The 15,282-nt window shown below is 40.4% G+C and overlaps 1 protein-coding gene across 12 annotated transcripts in view; it reads right to left on the reverse strand.

Moving 5' to 3' along the window:
* ehbp1l1a (EH domain binding protein 1-like 1a) overlaps nucleotides 1–15,282 on the reverse strand; it is a 43,295-nt gene that overhangs the window by 24,284 nt on the left and 3,729 nt on the right. For 11 of the 12 annotated variants that reach the window (XM_087178677.1, XM_087178676.1, XM_087178674.1 and 8 more), the window contains exons 2-14: nucleotides 9,573–9,630; nucleotides 9,279–9,374; nucleotides 9,133–9,186; nucleotides 8,798–8,976; nucleotides 8,498–8,643; nucleotides 6,830–6,898; nucleotides 6,311–6,553; nucleotides 4,680–4,862; nucleotides 3,266–3,466; nucleotides 2,994–3,137; nucleotides 1,594–1,800; nucleotides 1,315–1,374; nucleotides 1,127–1,226 (exon numbers count right to left, since the gene is read on the reverse strand). In XM_087178677.1, coding sequence (XP_087034803.1) covers nucleotides 1,127–1,226; nucleotides 1,315–1,374; nucleotides 1,594–1,800; nucleotides 2,994–3,137; nucleotides 3,266–3,466; nucleotides 4,680–4,862; nucleotides 6,311–6,553; nucleotides 6,830–6,898; nucleotides 8,498–8,643; nucleotides 8,798–8,976; nucleotides 9,133–9,186; nucleotides 9,279–9,374; nucleotides 9,573–9,630 — 1,740 coding nt within the window. The remainder of the gene's footprint in view (nucleotides 1–1,126; nucleotides 1,227–1,314; nucleotides 1,375–1,593; nucleotides 1,801–2,993; nucleotides 3,138–3,265; nucleotides 3,467–4,679; nucleotides 4,863–6,310; nucleotides 6,554–6,829; nucleotides 6,899–8,497; nucleotides 8,644–8,797; nucleotides 8,977–9,132; nucleotides 9,187–9,278; nucleotides 9,375–9,572; nucleotides 9,631–15,282) is intronic. The other variant, XM_087178679.1, reaches the window with a different exon arrangement.

The following is a 15,282-nucleotide window of genomic DNA, read 5'->3' on the forward strand; positions in this document are numbered from 1 at the left end:
AGCAGTTTTTCGCGGTAACTTATATGCAAAGGGGTTAATGTTTGATGAATATTATCTTAGTAAAGGAAAAGTCTACCCCTGAAAAACCTAACACTGTTAAGTCCGTTTCCATTTTTGCATTTCCAAAAATATTTAAGTGTTGTTCAGTGTATTTTCCTTTGTACAACAGATCAGATCAGCCGTCACAGGCGAGACAAATAAAAATCTTAATGCTCAGAAAAAAAGTCTTCAACTTTCGCTGAGTGAAAGTTCACACATGAGTGTCAGTGATCACGTCTGGTGAAATATAGCAATGTGTTTTTTTTTTTTGAACGAAACCAAGACTGCAACAGTCACAAAACAGCTCAAGCGGCCAGAGGTGGATTGGCCTACATCTGTCCGCATAGATTTTTGTCACCGTGACAGTATCACAACTGTGAACGATACAGTTATGAAACTTTACAGGTGTGTAGTCAAGATCAAATAGAGTTTGAAGATGGGTGTCCGACCCTACATAATGATGGGTCGGAACGTCAACACTGATGGGCATCGTGGATTACCTGGGTTACCTATCCTATTACCTATCCATTGTAGTGCAGATAATATCCAGATAATGTCCAGATAATACCTATGAATGTCTCAGGTGAGCTACCCAGTGTCTACTGGATGTTCCAAGACCTTGACTTAAAATAAAGGGAAGCATTAACAAGTATTTGCTGTCTTTGAAATAGTTTATCTATTTCTAATATAGTCTGCAATTAAACTCACATTCTACTCAAGACAGACTGTTCAGCGCAACACTTTCCTTAACTGATCATTTTGTCATCTGTTGAACTTGTGTCTGTTTTGTTCATTCTGTTTTGGTGTTCTTGTTGTCACAGTCCTACCTGGTTTTGTGATGGACTGTTATTTTTGCTTTGAAAAGTGTTGCATAAAGAAATTCTAACTTCAACAAAACAGTGCCAAATCAATCTTATTATTAACTTTTCGAAGTCCTATCGAATTTTCTTAATCAGTGGTAGACCCCACATCTGCAGTCACAGTGTTGGAGTATCTGAGGTGAATGATTCCTTTACAGCCATGCCAACCACACCAAACACTTCAAAACACCAAACGCGTCAAAAGGCCGTCTTTTATATTCCCTTACCCTGCTGATGTCTTGACGACCTTGATTCCAAAGTGCACGTCTCTTTTCTGTTCTGAAGCTCTGGACGGATCTGGCCTCCAGCCAGTAGGGATATCAGGGCCTGAACAACATAATATAAAGTTAAACATGGAGTCATTGCATATAGGTATCACTAATCCTAATTCACTTCATGTTGTGTTCATGCTCACTTGTAGGTGTTGTATTCTGGTTATCCTCTTCACTCAGTGTGCTCAACTGTCTTTTGAATTCTGAAAGGAAAGAAAAACACAAACAACATTTTTTACATGATAACCTGGAAGTTTATGTTCATGTGCCTCCACGCCAGCACAGCATGAACAGTGTGGAATCAAGTGTTTAGCTGCTTAACTGAAAACAACCAGCAGGGGGAGACATGCTTCATAGTGGATGGATGTGGTCACTAATTTTAATGCTAAATGTAATCACACACTTCCTTTTTTATTTTGTACCTGTGTCTTGGTCACTGGGGGAGGCTACAGCAGTTTGGAATATATGAGGCTGGGGAGGAAGAGGAAGAGGAGGTCCGGAGAGAACAAGAGCAGAGGAAGGTGAGGGGTGTACTGGAGGGGTGACCTGGGGTTTCCAGGAAGGAACAAATCCAGACTCTCCTTGAGGTTTCTGCTCTAATGACTGATCAACGGGCAGAGCGGATGAAGCTGACAGGGAGGAAAGGGAGGCAGAGGAATGATGGGAGGGAGGGCAAGACAGGGCAGTAGACAGGGAATGGAGGGAGGGAAATCAGTAACCCAAACTTAGAGTGTGCTTTACAGATTCACATAAGATAGGAGACAGGAATTGAGAAGCCTTCAGACACCATCACATTTATATAAAGGTTGCTGCAGCATCAGCTTAAATACACAGAGAGAGGGAAAAGTAAATCAATTTAACAAACCCCACAACACTGTCAATGAGCCAATTAACATTATATAGTTTTCTCCTTTCAGATATGTAATATCGTGTATAACATATGAAATACCCACTGTAAAATGTATATATGTACTTATATTAAAGATATGCAGATATAATTCTATATGGTATAACATATCACGAACATACTGTACATGTTGAATGATCTATACTCAATTTATATATGCAAGTTTATTAAATCAACATATATATATATATAAAAATTCTATATGCTCTTGAATGTTCTCTGATTTTTTGTTAATTTCTCATTATTGCAGTACATGTCAATATATAAAATTGTTCCAATTTCTAAGGAATTACATACATTATAATTTCATATATGTTTTTATTTTGTATGTACCTTTATTTCATATATGCAAATGCAATATGTGTACATATATTACATTTGCATATGAGATGTCTGTTCTATAATATCCAACCTAGAAAGATAAGACCTTAGGTTGAAACTCTTGTTTGCTCACACGCTAAAGGAGACCACGCTAAAGTAATATGCTGGGTATTCATGATTTCATCCATACAATTAGACATTCAATGAAAATACTAAGTGAGGGGACAGCTGGTCTGATTAATACGGTGGTTGTTCGAGTGAGGTGAATGTCTGGATGAGGCTTCATTGTCTTCATTGTCAACAAATTCCATGAAAGTTTTCAAGAGACTGGTCTCAGTTCAGATCAATCTACATATATGTATAAATATACTGCACATTTGGGCACTATCGGAAAAATAGGCCCTGGAATTCCATATGCTCTCCACTAATGCTGAATGCTGAATTATTAAGGATGAACCAAAGCTACATGTTAGTTAAATGTTAGAGCAGAAGAAGAGGCACTGGGTTTAGATAAGAATAGAGAGGGTCAGGCCCAGGCTGATCAACAAAGAAGGATGTTAGGGTTGAGCTGGGTTAAAGGTAGGGCAATATTACATGGCATCTCTATTCTCTGCTTTTTCTGCAGCACTGCAGGCTGTCCATGATCACTGGCAGAGAGGCGCAGAAACTTAGGAGAGAGGGTTGTCTGTGCTAGAGGGGCCTGAGATTTCGGAGGCCTCCATTCACTCTGCCAGGAAGCTGGAAAAAAGAGGATAAGGAAAAGAACATGGGAGGACAGAGGGAAAACAAGTACAGGCAAAGTAACAGGTTTGTGAAAGGGAAAAGTGTGAACTAGCCTGGCCTACGCTGTTTCTCTGTCCCTGTACCTGTCTCAGGGGCCGATGGCAGACTGGTGGGTCTGGTGAGGGCTGAGCCTGGCTCCCCCACAGAGGTGGGTCGAGTCTTAGGCTGTCTGGGAGCAGGAGGTGGTGGAGGTATAGTAGGGAAGGAGCTGAGAGGAGCTGATGAGGAGGAGGGGACAGAAGAAAAGGAAGGAACGCTCTGTGCTCTCCAGACACTCGGACATGCTGAGAGAGGAAGATGGGAACAGTGACAGAGAAAAACTAGAATTACGGCTTTGCGGTTGTATCCCTCCGCCAAACAGTTAAGTTGTAGTTTATATCCATGTCTGTCCAGACTCATATCATATATGTAGTGAAGACTTTGAAGGAATAAGGTATAAAGTGTATTTTTTCATAATTAGCGTACTTGATTATGGACAAAAAATATGTTTTGTGAGGTCACAGTGACCTTGACCTTTGATCTATAATCATCAAATTGTAATCAGTTCATCCTTGAGTCCAATTGAACATTTGTGCCAAATTCCCTTAAGGTGTTTCTGAGATATGGTGTTCATGAGAATGGGACGGACAGACAGATAACCTGAAAACATTATGGCTCCAGCCAGGGGCATTAAAGGAGGGTATTAATGAAAAATGCAGAAGAAAAGCATACTAATGCTAACTAACTAAAATAAATACTGCAACAAATACTTAAAGACATTTTTCATATTGTCTTTTCAGACTTTTCAGACAGTTAGCTAACTCGCTTTGCGGTTGTCAAGTTAGCAGTTAGCTTGTGTCAGACAAACAACTGGCAGGCAGTGAACAGAACTGAGAACCTCCCAGTTAAACTTTTACGCACATAATACTCTTTTAAGCTTGTTACAGTAAAAGCTCTGACTTGAGACCTACAGGATTCAGGGCTGCTTGGCAGTTCCCCTTCTCAGCCTGTGAAGCTAACGTTAGCTCAAGCAGCTAAAGAGCAGAGCTATCAACAGTATCGTAAGGAACCATGGTAGTGTCATATGACTTTTGGGCAACTGCCACTACTAACTAATGATAATACTGATACTAAAGGAAAGCTAAATTGCAAAATTTCCTGTGGAAAAAGTTTAGTTGGCTAAAAAAGTTTAGCTAATTCTCAATGGAAACTAGCTGATTTAGCTAGAACAAGTCTGGTTTGGAAAAAGAAGAACCTCCACAATATGTTTGTGTTAATGACTGGTAAAAACACATCTTGTTTATTTTAGAGGAAGCAATCATAATTTAAATTGCACTTGTAATATTTGAAAAAAAAATCTATAACTTTGATTATAAAATAACTACTATGTAAACCAGAGGCAAAGTACCCATGCAAAACTCAACGCTAAGTGTTTACTTGTGGTATTCACAATCCAAAGACTGGTATAAAACATATGTACTATATTTTGGATCTTCAGCTATTTAAACTACTCAGTACCTGTTTGTGAAGTATCAGAGAAAGTGGGAGAATGGAGAGATTGATCAGAGGGTGAAGGGGAGAGAGTTGAGGTGGAAAGGGCTTCAGGAGGGGTGAAGGTAGGGAAGACCAGGGCCTCCAAGGCCTCAGCTTGATGGGAGTCACAATGGAAGCTATGGGGCCTTCGAGGAGCTGACATGGCCACTAAAAAGACAGCAGGGGTATATTCAGGAAGTGGCACAAAGAGAAGAAGAAAGGGAAGAAGTGGGAAGATAAATTAAAAAGACAGGAAAATGGTGAGTGAAACTAGACAGATAGACAGATATAAGTATATTGGTTTGGCAAAATTCTCCATCTCACCCTACTTTTAGCAAATGTAACATACATAAAATAGATAAATGAGGTATTACTCTATTAACTTTCTAAAAAAAAATGTCATTTTGGAGAAATATTTTGCTCCGAAGGAATAGTTCATCATTTTGTTTTCTTTCCAACAGTGAGATGAAAAGATGGATACCACTTGTGTCAGTTTGTTAAGTACGAAGCTGGAGTGGGGACATGGTTAACCTAGCTCAGTATAATGACTGGAAGCAGGGGGAAACAGCTAGCTTGGCTCTGTCCGATGGACAGATAACATATAAACACCTGCCAAAGTACTGAGGTAGTTCCTGCTACAGTAGGTGTCTCCAGGGTCACATTTTGCCATGATGACACACACACACACACACACACTCACAAGGTGAAGACAGTACCAGCTACACTGTCACGGCTGGGAAATATCAATCTGAAAATCTCACTCTCAGAAAGAAATCCAACAATTATATTTACAAAATGTTGAACTATTCCCCAAAAACAAATTTTTAGAATTCAGGATATTTACTCAAAATATTGGCCACAAGCAGTTTCATTTGAAAAACTGCAACTGCTCTGCACTCATATGGTAATTTCAGTATGATGCACAATTCCCTCACCACCAACCAACCTGCTGCTCTCAGTTTCTCACCTGCTGTCACCTGCTGTCATTTCAAATTAAATAAAATTCCAATAAATGCCTAGGAGTTATGCCCTTTGAGACACTGAAAGGCTTTTAATGTGAAAAATCTGCACAGAAAATGTTGAGTTATTAATGATCTATCAGCAAACAAAAGCAGCACATTGAAACCAATGAAAATAATAAGTAAATGTAAAAAGTACTTATAATATAATATGGTAAAATATACTCAAATATACTTATAAATATATTTATTCTAAAACATAAGCTAGGCATCTCAAATAAAAGTCTAGTTCTCTGCAGTTGAAGTTAAAGGCCACACCAAAAGATTTTTGCATTTACTCCATCTACAACAAAGTATTAGGTAAAGCCCACTGTGCTTAAAGTTGAGGAAGTTTTATTAATTGTCAAATCAATGCAATCCTTCAATCTTCGTTACAACTCAAGAATTTATATTCAAACTAAACTACATTTGATCTTCAACAACCCACTTCAGAGTTGTGTTTCAAAACATCAACATGTGGACCTGGAACTGGAGCAACAGGATGCTTGGAATGATTATTAAATGCATCTCATATTCATGGTAACCATACAGAGTGGTGTGAAATAATGTGAGCCCAAAGAGACAAGAGACCACACAGGATGAGGAATATCTGTTCACCTGATCCGGTACTGGGCTGGAAAATTTTGGGAAGTGCAGGAGGGTGAGCACGTGTAAAGGCCGGTAATGAGTAGGCATAGGCGGAAGGCCGAGCCTGCTGGTTAGTGCTTGGTGGTCGTTTGTGGGTTCGCGATAAAGAGGATGGAACAGAGGGGTCTGGGGGTTCAGGCAGAGGAGGACGAAATGGGGCCGAGATGGTGGAGGAAATACCAGAGGACGTTTTCCAATCCATCTCTGAGGTTACTGAGTGGAAGATAAGAGATGAGACGGATGGTGACCAGGTGAAGTGGAAGAGTGGACAGTGATAATCAGATTAGTGTTCAAAACAATGAAACTACAGACACAAAAAACCTTCAAATTCTGCTGTTTTCATGTAAAACTACATTAGGTTACCTCGGTGAATATGAATGATATGTATGAATTACATATGTCAACACAGTAAGTGCTCTAGATGGAAAACTGTGACCGATTACGACCAATCAGGGAGGAGGATGGGTAAACTAGGAAACAGAAAGATACCTGCGGGGCCTGACTCAACTGCAGGCCTCCAGGCCAGATCATGTATTCTTGCAGTAGGAGGGGCAGAAGCTGTTATAAGAAGAGAAAGAGAACAGCAGACAGAGAGATTAAAAGAAAAGGGAAGTGAGATTTCAATAGGAAACAAAAGAGGAAGCAGAAGTTTTAGAAATAAAAGTGGTCACAGAGAAATAAAAAGGTGAGAAGGGACATCCTCGCCTCAGTCCTCACAGCTGATACAGAGCTGAGGCAGCAGGGACAAAAGACCTGACCCACCTGGCAGGGCTTTGGATCGCCTTATCCTGAATTAATTAATCTTCTAAATCAGGGGCAGAACTCTTTATTTAGAGCAGATTTCTTTAGAGACATGTGCAGGTTAATGCTGCTGTTTGTGTGCTAGTGGTTGTCTCTGTGAGATGTTGAAATTAGACTGGAAACATATTAACACAGACATTACATCACACTATTTAGGCAACATTTACAAACACAGATTTCAGTAACAAAAAAAATTGGTAGTTCAGCAAGGCAAGATATAACTATATAAATATCATGGCTGCTATCTTTGCCAGGTCTGTCTTGTACAAGAGATTTATATTTCAATGGGACTTCCTGGTAAAATAAAGGAAATAATAATGTGAAAAATAGTAATATAATAGTAATTATATAAATATATTTTGGGTCTTCATATATTCACAGCATACCTCCCTCTTACGTAACCTAAAATTATAATTACAAATTACAAAACGTAAAATTATTAAATGATCTATTATTAAATTATGGTTAATAATTAAATTCAATTGAATTTATTTATTTATTTAATTTAATCCATTTTAATCTAATATTTATTAAATGTAATTATCAATTTAATTAACTTTTTTATTATCTAAAATATGGTAACTTTATTAAGCATAGCATAAACTTAAATAATAAACTAGATTTTAACTTGACGCCTCTCAACACAACAGATCCTCAGTTTCACCTTAAGACCCCATCAGTTCAGTTTATAGTTTTAGTGTTAGACCACCAAACTAATATGCAGTTAATTAAATGACCATATACTGACTCCACAGTACATTCAAACTGAAAGCAGCGAGAACATCCAAGTCTTTTGTTCCCTAGCACAAAGGAGGAGAAGCTGATGAACGCAGTGGCGGATATCATCCTTTATGACGTGTCCCTGTTTGTCTACAGGGACTTAAATAAACAAACGACATCTGACACTGTAGGTGTTCCAGGTGAGTTGGTCAAGTGTAGACTATAATGCATTTTGTGAAAATAGGAGGGAATCACATGCTAACTAGCGCCATAGCATGCAAAACAGTGCTGCTTGACAACTTGAACGTTAATATTGCTAAGATTTCATGTGGTTAACTTATACGCTACTTGTGGTCAGTTGGCACAAAGATTCTGGTTGACATCTACTTGATTTGTGGGCCGTTTAAAAACAGTTTGCAGACGGATCAAACTTGCTAACTGTCTGTTTCATCCATGTCAGAGTGTCCACAAACCTCAACAGCCAGAGCAAATCTTGGTGCCCAGACCCTCTAACTGAGGCCCATTTTGCCCACTGAATATGTGGCACCTGTAAACCACAAGACTGTAGTAAAATCCTACCAGTCATTGCTTTCAAGTAAAACTGAAAGACGGTCATTCAAGCTCTGCTGGTCTTACCAGTGACATGAGCAGCATGTCCAGTTCCAAAGCTGGCCCGTCTCTCCTCTCCAACTTCCTCATCACTGTCATTAAAATCATCCAGATTGCCAATGTCGCTCTGCTTCATGCTCATTAGACTGGCCAAACTCTGCATGTCCTCGTCTCTGTGGAGAATAGAAGAAGAATCCAAAAACATCAGGATTCATCTTCAGAACCTGTACTGGGCTTCAGCTCCCGTTCAGAGATAAAACTACACAGCTTTGATGAATCACTGTTTTCAGTAAATGTTATTGCTGTGCTGCTGAGCTCATGACTTACGTGGCCTTCCCTTCTTTGAGAAACACACAGGACATGGTGAGTTTGAGCGTGGCTTCCACCACTTTGACAGACAGTGGTTTGAGCTTCAGTGTTACATCATACTGGGCCGGCGTGGCACTGGCGTACTTCTTCATGTTGACATCAACTGATGCCAGCACCTTTCTACGGCCTTTTGTCTCCTGATAAACAAATCAAATGGACAGACTTCAAGGCTGAACACAGACAAACTCCTTCTGTCTGAGGATACATTCTCCATCTGAGTCTTCCAATTAAAACTGAACTAAAAAAATTATATGAAACCACAAACAGGGATAACACAGACAGAGCAGACTCACATTTTCAATGACAAAGGTCCAGTCTTTGTCTTCAAACTCCTCTGCAGTTGCTTCCTTTTGAAGAACAAATGTCCATCCAGATTAATCACTGAGCTACTTTCCATCTGTCATCAAAATAATGTATCAGCCACAACTTAACTTCGTACCTTGAAGAGCGTAACAGTGATGTCTAAACTCTCTGGAACATGCCAAACCACCAGGCCTCTGTAGGGGTTCTTGATCCCTGGCTGCCAACTGTGGAGCTGACAGAGGATAAACAAAGGATTCAGTCTCAACAGTTTTGCAATGGACTGTCTTTAAGTCTCTGCAGAGCATTCTTTGAATACAAAGTTTTTCCTTTTGAACCCCATTAAATCCAGAACGTATTTCATAGAATTTTATTTCTACCCCTAAAGCCATGTAGAGGCCATTTTGAATGTTGAGTCTTCTATCTCTCTTACCTTTGTGCTGTGACGTCTGCTCCTCCTGATCCACACCACTCTCAGTTTGTCTGGTTGCCTGAAATCACAGCAGAGCACAAATAACATCAGTGTTTCTATCTTTCATCACTACACCTACTGTACTGATTCTGCTGCTGTCTGTCACTGTGTCCTACATCATAAAGACTCTTCAGAGCAGGAATATTGAGGTGTTGACATTTCTGAGTCAGTTATTTTGAACACTCACTAAAGCTGAGTGTAGATATCAGTGTACTTGAACGCTACTTTTTCATTGCAATGTGGCCATTTCTGGTGGCACTACAACGTGTATAAATTTCACACTGAGAATTTGGACTCTCAAATAAAAGAGCAAAAACTTAATATACAGTGAGTGAAATTGGATGCATCCTGGTAGCCCATTCTAAAAACATCTCTGATCTACTCGTACACTATGAAGCCCTCAGACCCCTCAGGTCACCTGGGACAGGTTTACTTAAGAGTTTTACTCAGTTTACTCAGTCTGTGGTGTGTGTGTGTGTGTGTGTGTGTGTGTGTGTGTGTGTGTGTTTTAACCACTGAAGAGGGGGGTTATTTCTGAGGGAAACTTCGGGTTGTGCCTGATGCAGATAAACCCCACAGTGATGTTGCACCAGTATGGAAAATTCTTTGGGGTTGCTCAAACAGGCTGACCCTCGTATCATCAAAACCTGTACTGCATTTGTGTCTGTCAGAAAAAGAGGTTCGGTAGAGCCTCAGAGCCAAGAGTGAAGAGAAAGAGAAAGTTTTCAATTTCATGCAATCTTAACATGTCCCTTTTAAAGGTCCATATAGTGTAAAGGTAGATGTCCACATGTTGTTTGATTATAAAGCAGGTCTAGGTTCTATATTAATACTGTGAAAGTATCAAAGCCTCAGTCCACAGAGAAATGCACACAGCCTGTATTCAGAAACTGAGCCTTAAAACCAGCCGTCAGGACTTCAGGAACTTTGTGATGTCACAACAAAGCAGTCGCTGCCGTCAGTCATGCCCCAAGCCACCTGGACCCACCATCCAACCTTGCAGGATTTGGTTTCTCTGAGTGTTTACCTGAAATCTGCTAGATTTTTATTGGATCACTCAGAAAACAGTCAGCCAATCAGAAGAGAGGCTAAGAGCCTCATCTCTTCTGATTGGCTCACTGAGCTGTTGTCCAGAGCTCTTGAGAGAAGCCTGAGAGAGGAGATGTAAAACTACACTGAGATGGTTTTTGGTTCTTAAAATGACAAATATTCTTCTTATGGATCAACACTTCAAATAAAACACAGGAGAAGTATAAAGTATCGGACCTTTAAATGTTTATTATTTCTTCAAATTTGTTTTTATCGTCTGTCAATGCAATTTTAATGTCATCTTTATTTGTAATGTACTTACATGAAGCTGTAAAGCACTTTGAATTACCTTGTGTCTAAATGGTGCTGTGTGAATAAACTTGCCTTGCCTACAGTCTACAGCCAGCAGCTCTGTCTGGCTGTATATTATGCAAATATTTGTTCAGAGCTAAATGCTAACATTAGTATGCAAATATGCTCAAAGTGACAAAGTTAACATCATTTAGAAACTCATGTTTAATGTGGTCACTATCTCAGTTTAGTGGACTAGTACAGTAACATTTACTGAATAGCAGCTAAGGTGAGTGGAACTGCCATTAAAGTTACAGGTATTTGAACAGAAGTCAAAATACTAATAAAGTTTTGATCTGATGGAGCACTAGAAAATTCAGGAGATTTATCAGGAATTCATCCTGTGGAAAACACAAAGGTCTGGACCAAATCAAGGCAATCAATCCAATAGTTTGTCAAGACTTTGGACCAAAATCACAACTGTAAATATCATGGTGGAACCAAAGGTTAGTAGGATTAGTCACCTGGGGACCATAAACATCTGCACTAAATTTCACAGTATTCCATATAATAGTTGCTAAGATATTTCAGTTGGCACTAAAGTGGTGAACTGAGCCTTACTGTGGCTAGAATACACTACTAATCATGTACGTACTTATTTTCTTTTATTATATGTGTCCTCTTGGTGTTGTTTTATGGCTGCATCAACCCGCTGTTACCACTGCAATAAGTTAATTATCATCTAATTTCATTTCAGTCTGATGACAGGGTCAGAGGAAGAGCAGGGGCCCAGGACATGATGGTTTGTCAAAGACAATCGACAGAACACAGACACACACACTCATCTGTGTGCCGTCAACACACTGAGGGGAGGAGCTCGGGACGAGAAAATGAAAACCTTGTGACACTGATAGAAAGTGTGACTCCTGAGGATAAACATCTCCGCTCGGATGTGTGTGTGTGTATGAGAGAGAGAGCGAGAGAGAGAGAGAGAGAGAGAGAGAGAGTATCAAGATACTGGAAACACTGCAAATACATATACGTTTTTTGAGTAGTGAGAGACTTCCTGTTCTCTTTCCAAAACTATTCCTCCTGCATATGGAGTTTGCTCACCATCAGGAGAGGCAAACCAGGGAAATGGGGCCTCTGCTGCTTGTGAAGCATTTAGGGGACATCTGTAAATTTTAGGGTCTGCCAATAGTCTGCATGTGTGTGGGTGGATGTAGGACACCCCATCCATCACTTTGAATCCAGAGATTTGACTCAGACTTTTTAGCAGCTTGTTGTGTGCACACTATACACTGTACACACTAATACTTTATACACTAACACTGTACACACTAACACTGTATACACTGAGGCTGTACACACTGAGGCTGTACACACTGAGGCTGTACACACTAACACTGTATACACTGAGGCTGTGAGCCACTGTGTATGAAACACAGACAATGTAAACATTATTAGTATATAAACTATGACCACAGAAACCATTATCTGTGATTTGTGTGGTCGGTAAAAGGAGTTAAAACAGTATTAAAACAGTATATCTGTATTTATCATAGGTCACCATGATAGTTCTTGAACTTGGAACACTTGTCGTGGGGTTATCAGTGGCGATCCTTGATTCTAGGGGCCCCCAGGAAAAGAGCCCCATCCAAGCCCATCAAAGAAACATCCACATCCACCCACCCGAATGCAGACTCTTGGCAGACCATAAAATTTACAGACATCTCCTAAATGCCTCACATGCAGACTATCAGTAAATGATACAATTTACAGATGCCCCCTAAACGCCTCACAAACAGACTCAGTAGCTGCTACAATTTACAGATGTCCTCTAAACGCCTCAAATGCAGACTATTTGCAGATGCTACAACTTACACATGTTCCCTGAATGCCTCACATGCTACATACTAGCTACAGCACACAGGGGCCCATTTAGGGATGCTTTGAGGCAGCATCAGTGCACTGCACTAGTGTCTTTATGGGAGGTTTAAGGGGGTTTATAGTTGTCATTCCAAAATGTGCCTATATGAGGGGCCATCAGAGGCCCCTTTTCCTCTTCAGGGCCCCAAACATTTACCTGGTTTGCCTCTCCTGATGGTGTGCCTCTGTGAGTGATGGCAACTGAGCAAACTGAGATACTGTTGAGAGTTTTCTTTGGTAGATTGTTTAACAGCTTGGCTCTTATTTGCGTGGTTTTGGTTGGTGAAGACAAGAAGTTGTGACTAGTGTAAGTTCATCATTAGAACAACATGACAACACTGCTAAAAGCCCTACACACTGTGCAATAACAAACTCATTAAATGTCATACTGTTTCAGATGGGTGGAGTGGACATGGTATTAGCAGCAAAGGGGTCTGGAATTACAGTTAAATAGATAATGCATAGAGAAGCAGGCCGCATGGGTTCAATAAAATCGTCACACTCTGTGTCAGACTCGGTATCACTTGGCAGATGTGTGGACAGATTTTGACCCTGTTTTCACACCTGAATCTGGTTGGACAGTGACAGCCCAATCAGAGGCTGTGGAAAATAATTGTAAACATTATGTGTACATTTGTATACATAACACAACAGGGTTACGTATACAAACCGACCTGGGTCACTGAAGATCTTGAAGATCTACTCTCCACGTCTGCATGTGGTTTTTCACTATTTCAGCTTTTCTCTTGCTCTTTTCATGACCTCATTCTCATGACCTCAGTTTAATGTCACCGACTGGAGGATGAGAGCTGTCAGCTGTTTATCTTGAAGAACCATCTCCTAATATTCAGTGCAGTGGATGCGAACACAGATTAATTCACATTTTCTTTTTCAGGTATTATTAAGCTTCTGAGAACATGTATTCATTTGGATGGAAGCTTGACTGGTGACAGCAGACTTTTCACCCAGCTTGACTTCAGCAAAGCCTGACTATAAATACTCTTGTGTCAGTCATGCTCAGGCCTTTACCCAACGACTGCTGTCAAAATCCAGCACAGTTTAAACACATTTCAGGTTCTTGTTTCTTTCAGTTTCACCTAAAATGAAACTGGTTTGGATCATGTTTACATTGAGTACAAGTCTGAAAATTAAAAGCCACATTATAATAAACCAGAATTATCCTTACACATCTACTTCTAGCATAGGTTCAATCCCAAACGTATTGAATGATTATTGTCTTATTGGCCTGCTGGTCAAACTGTAGTGACAACAGAGTCTGGGCTGGAGAGAACAGAGAGAGTGAGAGACAGAACAGAAATAGACGCCCGTCACGCTGAACTTCACAGAGGCTTAATAGCAATCCTCCACCTGCTGCACTATTTATCACAGACGTGTTTTAGTGTTGTTGCAACCGCGACCTACAAGTGTACTACAGTGTTTTTCGCTCCTGTAGTCTGCAGATTAGTGGTTTGCTGAGAACAGGAGAGAGTAAATGTCACACACACAGGTAACACACTCACATCAGGCCTGGTGCCTGTAAATGACTCAAGTGTTTGTATTCATCAGTAGGAGGTGTTTGGGGGAGTTTTCCCAGACTGCCTCCACTCCCTTGATTGTCCTCTAGTCTCAACAGAAGCGGTTTTTGCTAATCAGTTCAGGGAGACCGCCCGTCCAGCTGATCCACATTTTACACATTCTTTTCATAGGCCGTTGAAAACACAAGTGCACTGTTTGTGATGCCATACGTCACCAGTGAGAGTTATTTCCTGCGAACCCCTGACAAACCCATGCTTCTTTTTAGGACTGTAGGACTCCAGGAAGTGACTGCACATGGGTGTTGTCCACCAATAAATAGTTAAGTTCAGTATGCTTCATCAGAACTGTCAGATAGCTTCAGAAACTCGCTCTCTGCAGCTTTCCAACATCAGATTGTTTGGAGGTGAGAAAGTACACTGGGTTTGAACTACTCTTCTTTTCTTTTGTTACACATCTATTTATGGCTCTTTTCATGTGAACAACCAAGTGCAACACTATTAACATCTTCCTGAAGAGACCGTCTGAATATGTCCGCCTTTATCCTCATTTATAAGAAAAGGTCCCATCTCCCTGCTCCCTATGACCAGACACTCTTGAGGGTGTCCATACGGATCTTGTATAAATCTAGCAGCAACCGCCAGAGATGAAAGATGAAGCCAACACTGAAGAACCAAAAACTGCAGTTCCTCCAATGACCACTAGAGCCTGGCTCCAACAGTGAGTCAATTTGTTGGTTTGTGCCTTTAAGTAAAATTTATGAGCTGCTCAGTCATTGCTAAATACTGAGCCAGAGTGTTTACTTACTACATACATACAGTATATGAGTGCATTCAGACCCCTTCATTTTCTTGACTGTCCAGTCTCCCTGTCCCCCCCCCCCCCGGCC

The sequence above is a fragment of the Seriola lalandi genome, unplaced genomic scaffold, assembly GCF_002814215.2.
Source record: "Seriola lalandi dorsalis isolate HSWRI2012SDOR001 ecotype SW California unplaced genomic scaffold, Sedor1 jcf7180002054694, whole genome shotgun sequence".
Lineage (NCBI taxonomy): Eukaryota > Metazoa > Chordata > Actinopteri > Carangiformes > Carangidae > Seriola > Seriola lalandi.